The 13,317-nt window shown below is 36.5% G+C and overlaps 1 protein-coding gene across 3 annotated transcripts in view; it reads right to left on the bottom strand.

The window, feature by feature from the left end:
- Positions 1–4,983: 4,983 nt before the first annotated feature.
- arhgef10 (Rho guanine nucleotide exchange factor (GEF) 10) overlaps positions 4,984–13,317 on the bottom strand; it is a 69,773-nt gene continuing 61,439 nt past the window's right edge. For all 3 annotated transcript variants that reach the window (XM_053509632.1, XM_053509631.1, XM_053509633.1), the window contains 3 exons: positions 10,221–10,343; positions 6,430–6,871; positions 4,984–5,653 (listed from right to left, as the gene is read on the bottom strand). In XM_053509632.1, coding sequence (XP_053365607.1) covers positions 6,435–6,871; positions 10,221–10,343 — 560 coding nt within the window. In that variant the 3' untranslated portion in view covers positions 4,984–5,653; positions 6,430–6,434. The remainder of the gene's footprint in view (positions 5,654–6,429; positions 6,872–10,220; positions 10,344–13,317) is intronic.

The raw sequence follows: 13,317 nt of genomic DNA, 5'->3' as shown, positions 1-13,317 counted from the left end.
TGTGACAATGACTCCCAGCCAAGTTGTAATGTGCAAGTGGTGTTTCTGAATGATTGTGTGATTGTACAGCTCCCACCAACAGACGCGTCTCTTCTGCAAGCTGGCGACAAGTTGACAAGTTGATTTTTAAAGATCCAGCATTCCACTTACTGAATGTTCATGGGAACGACTGCTGTGGGCTCTGAGCCACCGTGGGCAGGATTGTCATTTATGGATGTACGACCTTTCTTAAAATGTTTGCACTATTAAAAGGTTTTACTGAGAGTAACAGTTACAACTAGGTTCCTTTTGTATTTCTTTGTGCCAGTTTGTTTTTTTATTTTTTTTATTAAAAACTTGAATAAATGCTATTCATTCTGCCTAGCTAATGCAAGGTAAAGGCAAGGCCAGGTCCTATGTTTTGTGTAGTGTTGAAAAAACATAGTTTATTGGAATGTTATTAAGTACTTTATTAATAGTTTTGACACTGTAGCCTGAAAGTAATTGTTTTAGACAACTGCTTTAAATTTCAATACTTGTTACTGATAGCTTGCTGAACGTATTTTATGTTTTTTTTTAAACATGTAAATTACCTATACTAATGATAATTTGGCATCATTGGTCTTCCACACTTCTACCACATCAGAAGTATTGCAGCCTGTAGGTGAGGTGTACAGTATGTGTGCTTACAATACACAATACAGGTCTGTTCAGCAAATAATTCCTAGGATCAGACAAAATAGTAGCTTTTGCAAAAGTGACGGAGTAATCCTTTCACGTCCATACTGAAGTGACAGCTAAAAAAATTATAGTGATAATAAAAAAAAAATGTAAAAAAAGGTTCTGGGTGGTCTATGTTACCTCAAGGTTGTTGGTCTATAATTATGAGCAGGCTTGGTATTGTTTAATACCTTTCTTTAAGGATTTCTTTATTGTTCATGCATTATACTGGTATTATACTTGTGTTGGTTTTAGATTATAAAAGCACAAATGAAGCTTGTGTGTTTATGTGTAACTACAGCATGGGATGCTGCTAGAAGCCATACCAGAACATCTTTGCTAAACATGCTAGGCCTTTATTTAAATAAGCAATCCATGACATTATCTATAGGACTATTTGAATATGATTAGTTGTCAGGACAAGTAATCTGTTGGAATTTTACTTGATTGCATGAGATACATCACAGAAATGTTTTCTTATGAAGCCACACGTTTCATTAGTACAAAGTTAACAGTTTTATCCTTTTTAGTTTAATCATTAGTTAGTCACATGTAAATAGGATACAGCATAAACTCGGACTGAAACCAATGGAAGTGGTTTTCTCTTTCTGTCACATATTTTCATAACTTTATATTGCATTACTCCACCTCCTCATGTTAAACTAATCCAGTCCTAATAGGGCTTAAGAGCATATATATAAATATATAAAAGCACTAAAGAAGTACAGTATTATGTATTATATGTTACACCCCACAGCTGTTCCACTCTGTTATACAGTGTAAAAGTAAATAAAATTCCAGGGGAAAGCTTGACAACACGCATGCTCGGATTGTTCTGTCTCTGTTGGGACTGACTAATACGGCCGTCAGCTGTTCACACACCGAGGTTCAGAAGTTATTTCTATACAAACACAACAGAATCCCTTGCGCATCTGAACTTGGGGTGAATTATCAGATGTGTTATTTGCTCAGCTTGGACTAGAAGAGTGGGAAAGGAACATCTTTTTCCCCCTGGTATATAAAATGAATATATGTTTTGCCCTACACTTTAACTTTTTCACATACATATTTTGTCTTCAGTTTTAAGTAGGACTCCCAAAACAGGCTAGAATTTCTACTTCTGTAGTTTTTCTATTTTATAGATTACACAGAACATTCCGTTAACCAGGCAAATAATTTCCTTTGAATTTACAAGATTTAAATTCTGAGAATACCTTACACTGTAAACATTCTAAAAGAAGCTACTTTAAATTTTACTTTTTGTATAGTTTGAATTACATTTATTAAAGCAACTTGTATCCTTTTTGCTTATTGCATGACTTAAATGGTGTTACTCATGGTTCTGTGCTCGGCCCTATTCTAATGTAGTCTAGTTAATAATAATAATAATAATAATAATAATAATAATAGTGTAATTGAGTAGGGATGGGAATCACCAAGCCAGAACAATACCTTGGTAACTGTACCATTTGTATTGCGATTTTTGTAAATATCCAGATTTTCCAAATATTTTGATTGAGATGTTGCGTTGCCTGCCAAGGCGTAAATATAGTTTGAAGCCCACTATTGGCAATGCTTTGCCATATACACAAATACAGAAATTGCCACACAAAAGAATCACAAAACATAACGGAATTTATTCTTCCCCTCTATCTCCATAAATAGATACCAGCATGAAGTGTATTTGCCATAAAGCTATATGGTGCATCAATGAAGTTGTAACACAAAAAACAAACATTATTTCTTGAAATTCAGACCTTTATTTATTAATCCATCATAATACATCTCTTTTTAACACATAATGGTACAAGTCTTATTTTGGCAGCATAAAAGACAAGCTTTCTTCTTATTGACATTCACTCGCAGAGGAGAGATGGGCAAGTCCAGCAAGCAGTTTTTCCAAGCAGTAATTTAAAGGAGGTTCTTTTATAACATTATGCTGTAGGCAACATCTCGTTCAAACACGTTTGGACAGTTTTGAAAAAAGAAATGAAATAAAATCTGAATTTTATTTCAGGTTTTTTATTTTACTGGTGTCAATAAATCTAAACTAATCCTACAAAGAACCTAACAAAGATTAACATATGAGTAAAAAAATCACACTATTACAACATGCCATTACACATCAGAAGACTTCAGTGCCATCATCACACAATAGAAATATGAAACCCAAACCTCAAATGAATGTTTTACCTTCACATTTTTTTCTGTTTTTGGTTTAGTAGAACTCTTTTGGCCCTTTTTGTCATCTACGTTTAAGGTCTCAGTTCCTTTCAAGCCACCTCAAAATCACAAAAGTTCACACTAGCAAGCACAGTAAAAGTACTGTGCAAAAGTCTTGACCCCCGCTACCAAAGAGCTTCCAAAGAGCCAGACTTTCTTAAAAGAAAGTGTAGTCTTGAGAAATAGTTCTCCAAGTTTCCTGAAGGACTTTCTTGTTACTCATTTTCAGTTGGGTCCCTGTACCTGAGCAGTTTCAGAGAAATGTTTTTGTGTTTGCTAAGCCACACAGTGACCTACTGTATGAATCATTTAAATAAATAAAAACATTTAACTTAATGCATGAACCAGTGAAAAACAGGTGCAGATGATGAGAGATGATCCGGCCGGTGATTAGTATTCTGGTGATGCTGATTGCTGAGTGGTTGGAACAGACGAGGGGGGAAATGAGATTGCTGCTAAGGTTGTTACGTAAAAAAGCAATTTTTAAATGGTATCTTTAGGCAATTTGCAGCCTGTCACAGTGGGAGGTGGTCGAGACTTATGCACAGTACTATCATTTTGAGAAACAACTGGATTTCAGTGACATTTGAATTGAATTTTGATTATTGAGTTAGTGACGAGGCCAGATTTGTACTAATAAAAAAATGCAAAATTGTCCCACTTACAGTAAGATTTTAATTGTACTTTGAATTATGTTCTTGTTACTGTTGATGCACAAAATTTAAACAACCAAACAAAAAAAAAAAAGAAACAACAAAACTGAATATTATCTTACTTTGTATAAAAATCTTGTTTTCCATATTTCGTCATTTGCATTTAGATTTTTTCATCATATATTAATGCTACTGGTCACATTTTTTTTTCTCCATTTCTTAAAGTTTTACTTGAAAAGTGTTGGTTTTGGAAGTACAAGGCTTCAACAATACATTATTTTCTTTTAAATATATTCAACTGCAGAGAAAGTATTTGGTTTGATACAGAACTTTTAATCTGTCTTTAAATTTGTCATTTTAACAGATTTATTCTCCTTACTTTCAGTGTTGTTTAATAAATAAAAATGCTCTTGTTTGATAATATGAAAAAAAGTATACTTATTTAAAGACATTATACATCAGACTGTAAACTTAAAATTTGCAAGACTAAAGTATTGCTGGAAGTTTCTGACCAAATATTATGTCAATTATCTTACCACTGAGAATCCTGATATTGTTATAGTCATGTGGGCCACTTTTTTATAAAGCGCTTACTCCAAGCCAACAAAGACATTAGGATACGTTAGAAAGCTTAAAAGATGGAAGTAGCACAGGTAGTTGGTAATTCTGTGCATTAGCTGGTGCAGGATGCCTTGTTTAACTGATCTGAGAACAAAGCAGAGTATTTAAGTGATTTTCATACTCATTAGCATAGTATTACCATTGTAACATGTTACCTTTGAAAGTTTCTCATCATAATGTTAGAAAAAGAGCTTGAAAGCAACATGTCGTATGTAAGTCTAAAAGTAATATAGCAGGTGTCTATTTCTTTATTATTATAATTATTTACGTTTTAAAGACACATGCATAATGGCAATTAACTAAGAAGTATGCAAATAAAAATCTAAAAACAATCTGTGTTAAAATATAGATAAGAAAGTGTCAGACTGTTAAAAAAACATGGATTAGTTATTATGATAAAAAAAAATACATACTGACTTCTTATTATAAAGCTTCCTTTTCCTCCAAACATATTAATTACATGTACATGGTCATAATTTCGCTAAATTAACTTAGTTATGTGAAATATTCCAGTAATGTAGAAAAAAACTGTCCATGTTTATTAGGGAATTGGAAATCTGGCCAGCCAGAAATTCCATATGGGCATTCTCTCTTTCCCTTTAAAAAAAGAAAAGAAAAAAAAAGTTATCTCATGAAATTTTGCTTTGTTTTGTAATGTAAGATTTTATAAGTGGGGTTGTTCACTATATCTAATTTTCTTTTGCAAAAATGCAACACTTAATAAATTGTGACCCATTCTGGGATTTTTTTTTTTTGTGATCCACTTTTTTGCGATTGATTGAATCAGTAATTCACCAAAAAATAAAAAATAAAAATACACAGACTGTGCCACAATTGTTTTTTGGTACTTGTAAAAGGGTTCGCTGGACCCTGACATTTTTTGGTAGTGTCATTATTTAGACATGACAATCTTACGATCTTTGCAAGATATTAAAACTTTCATATTTGCATGCCACATCAATGTATGATCTTATCATCATCACCATCATTATGTGAACTTCACTTCACACTAAAAGCTAATTAAACATCTTTATGATAATAAAAGTTAAAACCCAAATATTTCAGGGAAATCTATAAACATTAAGTGAAATGAACAATCTGAAACACAAAAGCAGCTATAGAGGAAAAGTAACCTTGGCGTTAGCTTTGTTACTTCAATTAACACAGGGTTCAGAACTTTACATAACATAAAACTAAAAGTTCAGTGGTATAAAAGTGACTTAAATTCCCAGGGACATCCGTTTCAAGTAAATTGTCTGTTAAAAGTCTGTTGCAGACACCCAGACTGCGAGCACTGCACACATGGGTGTTTAGACGTCCAGTTTAGTTCGAACGGCTCATCCTTACACGTCCGTTTCACTTTCTGTATGCAAGCACAGAAGAGGGAGATGCCTCAGGAAGGCACAGTGAAGGATGCTGATTGCATCAGCCCATGAAATGTCATCACTACTGTCATCCTAAAGGGAAATGAATAGAAAAAGAGAAGGCGAAATGAACTGTTAAACACTCTTTCAAGCTTATCCACTGCAGACAATTAACATCTTATCAAATGAAAATATCTGGAATCTAGTCAAATTGATCCAAGACTTCCTGTTATAAGATTACAATAAAGCAGATGCAAGATTATTAAGCCTATTTAAAGACATATACTGTTTTTCTTTAAGTGAAAAAGTCTTGTTTTATTGTCAGACCATTTTTCTTATTTCTAGAAATATGTCTGTATAATTAGCAAAATTATCTGCCGATCGAACAAGATGCCCTTTTTTAATTTCCAAAAGTTTGTTGTACAGGGGAAGAGATTGGCCCTGTCCCCCTAGGAATTACTGGCTATTACTTTTCTAAATAAAGCCGAAACTGGTTTTCACATAGTTCTTGTTGTAACCGGACAGCAGTATCTCCCTCAATTTTAAACCCCACAAAACGTCTATCAAAGCCAGGTTCAGTCTGGTCTTCTGAGCGCTATGACCCGTTTTCAAGTCATGAGAATTTGTTTGCGATATGTGCAGAACTAATTTTTGCTCCTGCTAATGTCTGTTTAATAAAATGTAGTCTTAATATCCAAATTAAAGTCTGCTCTTCTTCTTACTGAAAAGTGTTACACAAATTAAACTTAAGTCATAGTAGAAATGACAACAACAAATATTATTTATAATAATAAAAAAAAACAAAAAACATAAATAGACAAAAATGAAAGGTTTAGCACAGCTTTAACGTCTCCTCATGCACTCTTTACCCGTATCACACGTCAGGCACAGGGATCTGCCACACCATGACCGTGGGCACGTTTTCTTCATGCCGTGTCACTTTGCTCTTCTTGTTGATCTTTCTATGACCCGAGCCACCAGACAGGACCAGCACTGAGCTCACGTTCGCCCGCTGAGCACGCTTGGTGTTCTGCGAGTGCACCGGATCGCTGATGAGGTCGTAGATGGCGCCGTCCTCTGGGCCGTGCTCCAGAGAGCTGCGGGAGGATGAGAGCGAATCCTGGCGGGTCGGTATGGCCTGGATGTCATCTTCCTCAGTGAGAAATGAAGCAGTAGAGCCAGGAACTTCGTCCTCTTCTGGAGGAGGGACACACTGACTGGGCATGGAGGGGACAGCGTTTCGTACGGGCGATGCCATGATGAGGAACTTTACAGGGCCATGGTGAGCATGGAGGGACACCATCCCACGCCCTGCGGGTTAAACGCGATATTAGTCATTTACCTCGGGTGGTCTCACTGAATATGCTAAGCTTTTTCATTAACAATTATATTTATCACTGTTTATTTTACTACATGCAAATAGCCAGGTATGTTCTGTTTCTCTATCAACTAGAGAGACTTCAATGGCTCCCGGTTCACTACAGGCTTGATTTAAAAATTTTATTACTTGTTTTGAAATCACTGAATGGTTTTACACCTCTGTACATCCCTGAGCTTTTACAACCGCATACAATATCAAGAAATCTTAGATCCACAGACCAGGTACTCCTTTCTGTCCCAAGGTCTAGTTTAAAGCTTCATTTTATGCTGTTTAATTCTGGTCGTTTTATTTCTATCATTGTACAGCACTATGGTTAACTTCGGTTGTTTTAAATGTGCTATAAATAAATTTGACTTGACAACTAAAGAGCTTGTTCAATGAGTACAGTGGAACCTTGAATTACGAGCATAATTTGTTCCGGAAGCGGGCTCGTATTTAAAAACCCGTAAACCAAATTAAATTTTCTTATAAGAAATAAAGGAAAGTCAAATTATTCGTTCCACAGCCCAAAAAATACATAAAAATAATTAACACAAAATATTAAGTAAATATAAAACAAATTAACCTGGACTTTACTTTAAAAAAAAAGTAAAAATAAATCCTGACAGATCCTGAAGAAGTGTTTCTTTTTATGCACACAGGCGATGTGTGTGTGTGTGTGTGTGTGTGTGTGTGTGAAGCCCATCCAGTCCCGAGAGAGAGTGTGTGAACTGGCACAGTGTCAAATTACACGCGCACACACAAAAAAATAAAAGAGAGTCTAAGGGAGAAAATGGATTTTAAACCTTCTAATGAGACTTTCTTACACAGTAAACCTTTTTCCTTTCTTATTTAAGTTTCACATGAACACACATTAACAAAGAAAGACTGTTTTGTCGCACACATGTAAGGCGATGATACTCGGCACTTGTAAACCAAGACTTGTTCGTTTTTCAAGTCAAAATTTATTAAACATCTTCGCTTACAGAACACTCGTAAACCGTGTTACTCGCAATCCGAGGTTTTACTGGTTTTATTCTAAAAAAAATACAGCAGTAGCTTTCTAAGTGGTCGTACAACGCTCAAGATTTCAAAATGTCAATTTCAGTTTGCAATCAAGTGATGTTTTCATACACTATGAAATCACTTCTTGGACTTACAGGATCTCTACAGTATGATGAGCCACTCAGCTAGTAAAGCACAGTGTAATATGAGACACACTTAGGCATGATAAGGAAATAAATACCAATGGGGATTGTGATGCAGCTTGACACTAAGCAGACTTACAGTTACCACTCCAAAGTTGGGTATTTTCCAGTAACATCATGCCTGAAGTGTTTTATTCTTCTAATATCTCGGCAACCTGCCAATCTGTATCACTTTATTTTTGTGAAATATCCACAAAACAAATTCGTTCCTGACCTCTCTTATGTTACAGCAGCTATAAACAGTCTTTCCCTTGCTAGTATCTCTTTTTGTCATGGCTACATCTTCACTTCTGAATGTTACAAAGCACTGACACTGGAGCCTCCTTAAACAAATGAACCTGCACTATTGTCGGAGCTGCTGCTATCTGGATTCTGACTGGTCAGAAGTTGTTGACTAATTTTCTATAACAGCAGCAATAACAGCAGCACTAACAGTAGCGCAGCTGCAAATCAGGTTTATTATTAGAACAGTGTGTGCTGTGCAGTGTTTCTCCCAGTGTTTCCTAGTAGGCAAGAGATCATTTATAACAAATACATAAATTTGTTAATTTTTTTTTGTTTTGTTATTAGGTTTAAAATGCCCATTAAATATTTCTGATTATGTTTTTTTTTACTTAAGCTAATAAAACAAAGCCATGGGTTTGAAACAATGTGATATTCCTTATTCATGTTGGTTCCATGTTAATCAGATTTGTTTTTACATTTCGAATTGGGCCACAGCATTCTCAAAGCGTTGTTGTGTAGTGCATGGCTCTGGATTGGAAGTTACATCATTTATAGAAGGAGTCTCCAGTTTCAGCTTAGTACTCTGGATAAAAGGTTCTTGTTTAAGATTTTATTAATCCCTACTTTTGCTTCTTCAGTGGTGGCTAAGTAAAAGCACACACATGAAAATATATCCACCAGTGTAACTATACCCATATGACTGAACAGAACATGGTCTGGACTGTAAAAGGAAGTTTATCTCACATCAAAGAAAGTTTTTCCCGCCTGATAGATCTCCTGAATAGATGAAGCGTATCCATGTCTCCATAACATGCACGTGTACTGGCGCAAATTATTTTGAGAGCAGACATCCAGACAGATAAAAAAAAAAAAGTTTAAATCGAGGGTGTGCTCGATTTCCATCTCAGCATCCGGAGGCCTAATTAGCGTGTGTGAAATTAAACACACGCTAATTTCAGCATAAACTGCATAGACGTCACCATAAGCCTTCAGCCTTCAGCCACCCCAACCCACCCTGAAGCATTTAGCGCTATTAACACACAGCATCTGCACCAGAGCAGGAGAGAGGGACTGCTTTTAAAAATAACTAAGCCGGAGAAGGCTGAATAATTACAGGATGTGCTCCGGAGACACATTAACCCCCTGAGTACTGAAGGTCAACTAGTCGCTTACAGTCGTTAACAGCTGCGAGATGGAAATGAGAATAAGTCCTGTTTCGAGCTTTAAACCTACAGTAGCGTCCACTTGTCGGGATGTTTTAATGATGCAAATAATATCTATGTTTAATAATCTAAAAAAACTACCCACATTGCTAGCTTAAATATTTGTCCTGATAAACACAATTTTAAGAATGTTAAAGACAAAGGTACAGTAGCAACTGAGAAATGTGTGATGGAAAGAAAAGAAAAACCAAACAGAAAATGACCTTAGTGTTTATAGACTAGTGTTGCAAATTTCACATACATTTTTTCTGGCCGTTAAATGAATCAATCAATTATAAGAACTTTAGAACAATTTAAGAACTTTAAACCCTTCTAGCAGCACAATCCAAACAAATGAATTATGTAAGAGAAATGAATGTTTAATGAATTAAAGTACAGACAGCAATCATTCCCAATTCGTTAGTGTGTGTGTGAAAGTTGTCCTACAAGCCCCGCCCCCAATAACCCGCCGCCCCCCCCCCCTGTTATTCCTGCTGTTATACCCCATCTCACCTATGCGGTTTGACTATGTGAGGATCGACGCGCGGAAACAAAACGTAATCACAGCGCCAAAACTCGCGTTGAATCATGATGAACTGTACTTACGGCCACCGCGCAAAACATTATGGATTTAAGTGAAAATGAATTATATGAGAAACACGTACCTGTGACCTTGGGGACGCCCTGTAGCCGTGGAACACTCAGAGCTACTGTGACCCCAAGGTTTGTTCCTACCAGCAGCAAACCATGACACACCAGCAGACTGCTCACAGAGACCCTCTGATGACCTGGACAGAGGATAAAACCAGTTTTTATTAACCTTCGATCTGTTTTATTTTATAGTGTTCAGTTATTCTTTAGGCTGTTTTGAGTTTCTTCCTCATGTCTTATCAGGGAGTGTTTCTTAGCTATTGTCGCCTCTGGGTTGCTTATTAGGATCTAAATCATCTGTACACCTGCTGTGATCTTGATCCTGTACACTCTTAAAAGCACTACAGGAAGCAAACTAAATCAGACTCCTGGGTAAGGGCTCCAAGGATTGAGAATTCTAAACAGTGTCCCTGAACTCTGAATGATTTTTGACCTAGAAGGAGAAACAGGTCTTGGAAGGATTAAAGGAAAGAAACATTTCTTAAAACAGCATCAGGGATGAAGTTTTAGCTGTGTGGAATAGCGAGGATCACTCGAGCCAGCCTGTGTAGGAGGAACTTGGCTGTTAGAGCATGTGTGGGTATGTAACTATGGTGATAGATGGTTGGTTTCCAGGGAAACCGTAACCGAGTCTCTCTCTCTCTTTCTCTCTCTGAGAGAACCAAGAGGAGGAATTTTCATTCCTGGCTTTGGTTAAAAAAAAAGGACGAGAGAAGCAAACACAAAATGCTCCCTGCTCTCACCCAGATGCCTTTATTGAGTTGAACTGAAGTTTCATTATGAAGCATGACGCAACCTTTTGTAACAACAGCCCTTGCAGTAAGGAAAAGAAAAATTTTGAAACAAAACAGACTTTAAAAATTTTATATACTGTAAAAGTTTATAGCTTTAGAACAGACATATATATATACTTTTAAATTCCTCTTGCAAATTTCTCTGTTTTTGTTTAGTGATTTATTTTCTATATTTGTGGGCGACTATAAAATAACACTATGGAATTAGGTAATTATGTAACATCAACAACAGCAACAACAGCCAGTTGTTATTTCAGGACAAAGAGGTCAGCCTTTCTGGATTAGTTCTTGTAAGAACAGTATTGTCAAGTGCATTTTCAAAACCCATCAAGCACCATGATGGAAGACCATCCCAGGAAGGCAAACCAGAACTTGCTGCTGCTGCTGAGGAGAAGTTCATTCAGATTTACCAAGCTCAGAAATCACCAATTAACAGCACTCGGGTCAAAGCCGTTATGAAGGCTTTACAGATCATGAGTAGAAGAAACATCTCAACATTAACTGTTCAAAAAAGATTATCGCACATGTTGGACGCCTTTGGACGTAGAAAAAAAAATCTGAAAAGACCATGGAATTATAAAGTGATCCCAAACAGGTAGTGGAAAAGCAGTAGTGTACAGTATGTTGGAAATGATAAAGACAAAATTAAGTATTTAAGCAAAGTAGTTTTATGCAATTTGAACAATTTTAAACTTTCATATATTACCAGATATCACACCCTTTTTCCTTTAAACTGTGTCACAGTAAATTGAAAATAGTTCATTACTATGAGGTTAAAATCTACCTACCTATAAATGCATAAAACGTGATAAAACGGCACTAGAACAAAAAGTGCACCACTGCATGCTGCGCATAGAGCACAGACTGAGAGTCGCCCACCCGGCCTCCAAACACCCCAGATCCCAAAGCGAACAAGCACCCATGGCATACACCAGACAAACAGGTCTGATCCACCAAGGCCCCACCCTACAAACCACAGCACCCAAAAGATCCAATGGCAACGTCCTGATACCAGATAATACAGCACACCTCTGTGGAACCATGCCCAGAGCCAGAACCTACACAATGCTGGACCTCTATATGAGAAGATTAAATAGTAATACAATAAAGTTTCAAATCTAATACTTTACAGTGTTAATGATAATGATAATTATAAGATTTAATACTAATTCTCAGTTATATTGACATTAAACCGTTCTTAATGACTTTTTGTGTGTGCCACTGCTGGTAAAACTCTTCTCAAATAGTCACGAGTTTATCAAAAGGAAAATCAACATCGCACAAGCCTATGTTGGACCACAATCACATAAATGTGGAAAATTATGGAAAAGTCATAATGCACATTCTAAACTAACTCTCGAGACAAAATTTATTCCACGGCTGGTCTGCAGAGCTAAAAGTCTGTGAGACTGTCCACCCACTCCATCCTTCCTTAACCACAAATCAGTCACTAAAGCGCCAGTTGGTTGTGCAACACAGGGGACCGTTAGTGGTCAGGATCACAGGACAAACACTTCCACTGTGCTGGCTGGCTCGTTAGGGAAACCTGCCTTGTGTTTTTCACCATCACACTTCGTTAGCTTGACCATGGGAACGACGCTCAAGCTAAAAAGAAAACGATCAGACAATGATGAATGCAATGACTGACAAAGCTTTCTCTGTGGAAACGTCCAGGCTGGAGGCTGTCCTGTATTATCAGTCGGACACGTTTAATAACGCTGTGACTTTAAATTAAAGTAGTGTATTTCCATTGCCCATTCACGTGGAACACGAGGACCGTCTAAAGCAGCTGGCAAGAGAACGAGATGCGTTTAAAAAAGTGTGTGCGTGCAGTGAAAGGGAAAAGCTAAAAGGAGTCTTTCACACACGAGACGATGTGCGTGGACTCGCTGTGCCTTTCACACAAAACACTACACAACTCAAGACCTGCAGTATTCGCTTCAATTGTAAAAGCTCCAGATACATAAAAGCCCTTACTAACAATGAACCGGGAAAAAAATATATATATTTATAAATTGCAGTGAACAAAAGTTAACCGTATTGTTTTTTCATTCTGCTTTTCTTTTTGTAAATATTGTATCAAATCACTGGTCAAAAAATAGAAATTCTTAGAAAGATAGAAAGATAGAAAGATCTTTGTGAAAACCCTCTTGAGGTTTGAGATAATGTCCAGCCCTGTAGCTTGTCTTAGGTCCAATGTCTTAGGTCGAAAACACAACAGCAGATCCGCTAAAGAAGACACACTGGTTCAGAATTCTAAAATTAAAATTCCTGAATCGTGTCCAGGTTTATTTATATATATATATATATATATAAA

The sequence above is a fragment of the Clarias gariepinus genome, chromosome 13 (genome assembly GCF_024256425.1).
Source record: "Clarias gariepinus isolate MV-2021 ecotype Netherlands chromosome 13, CGAR_prim_01v2, whole genome shotgun sequence".
In the NCBI taxonomy this organism is placed as follows: domain Eukaryota; kingdom Metazoa; phylum Chordata; class Actinopteri; order Siluriformes; family Clariidae; genus Clarias; species Clarias gariepinus.
This window is presented reverse-complemented; position numbering and strand designations above follow the sequence as displayed.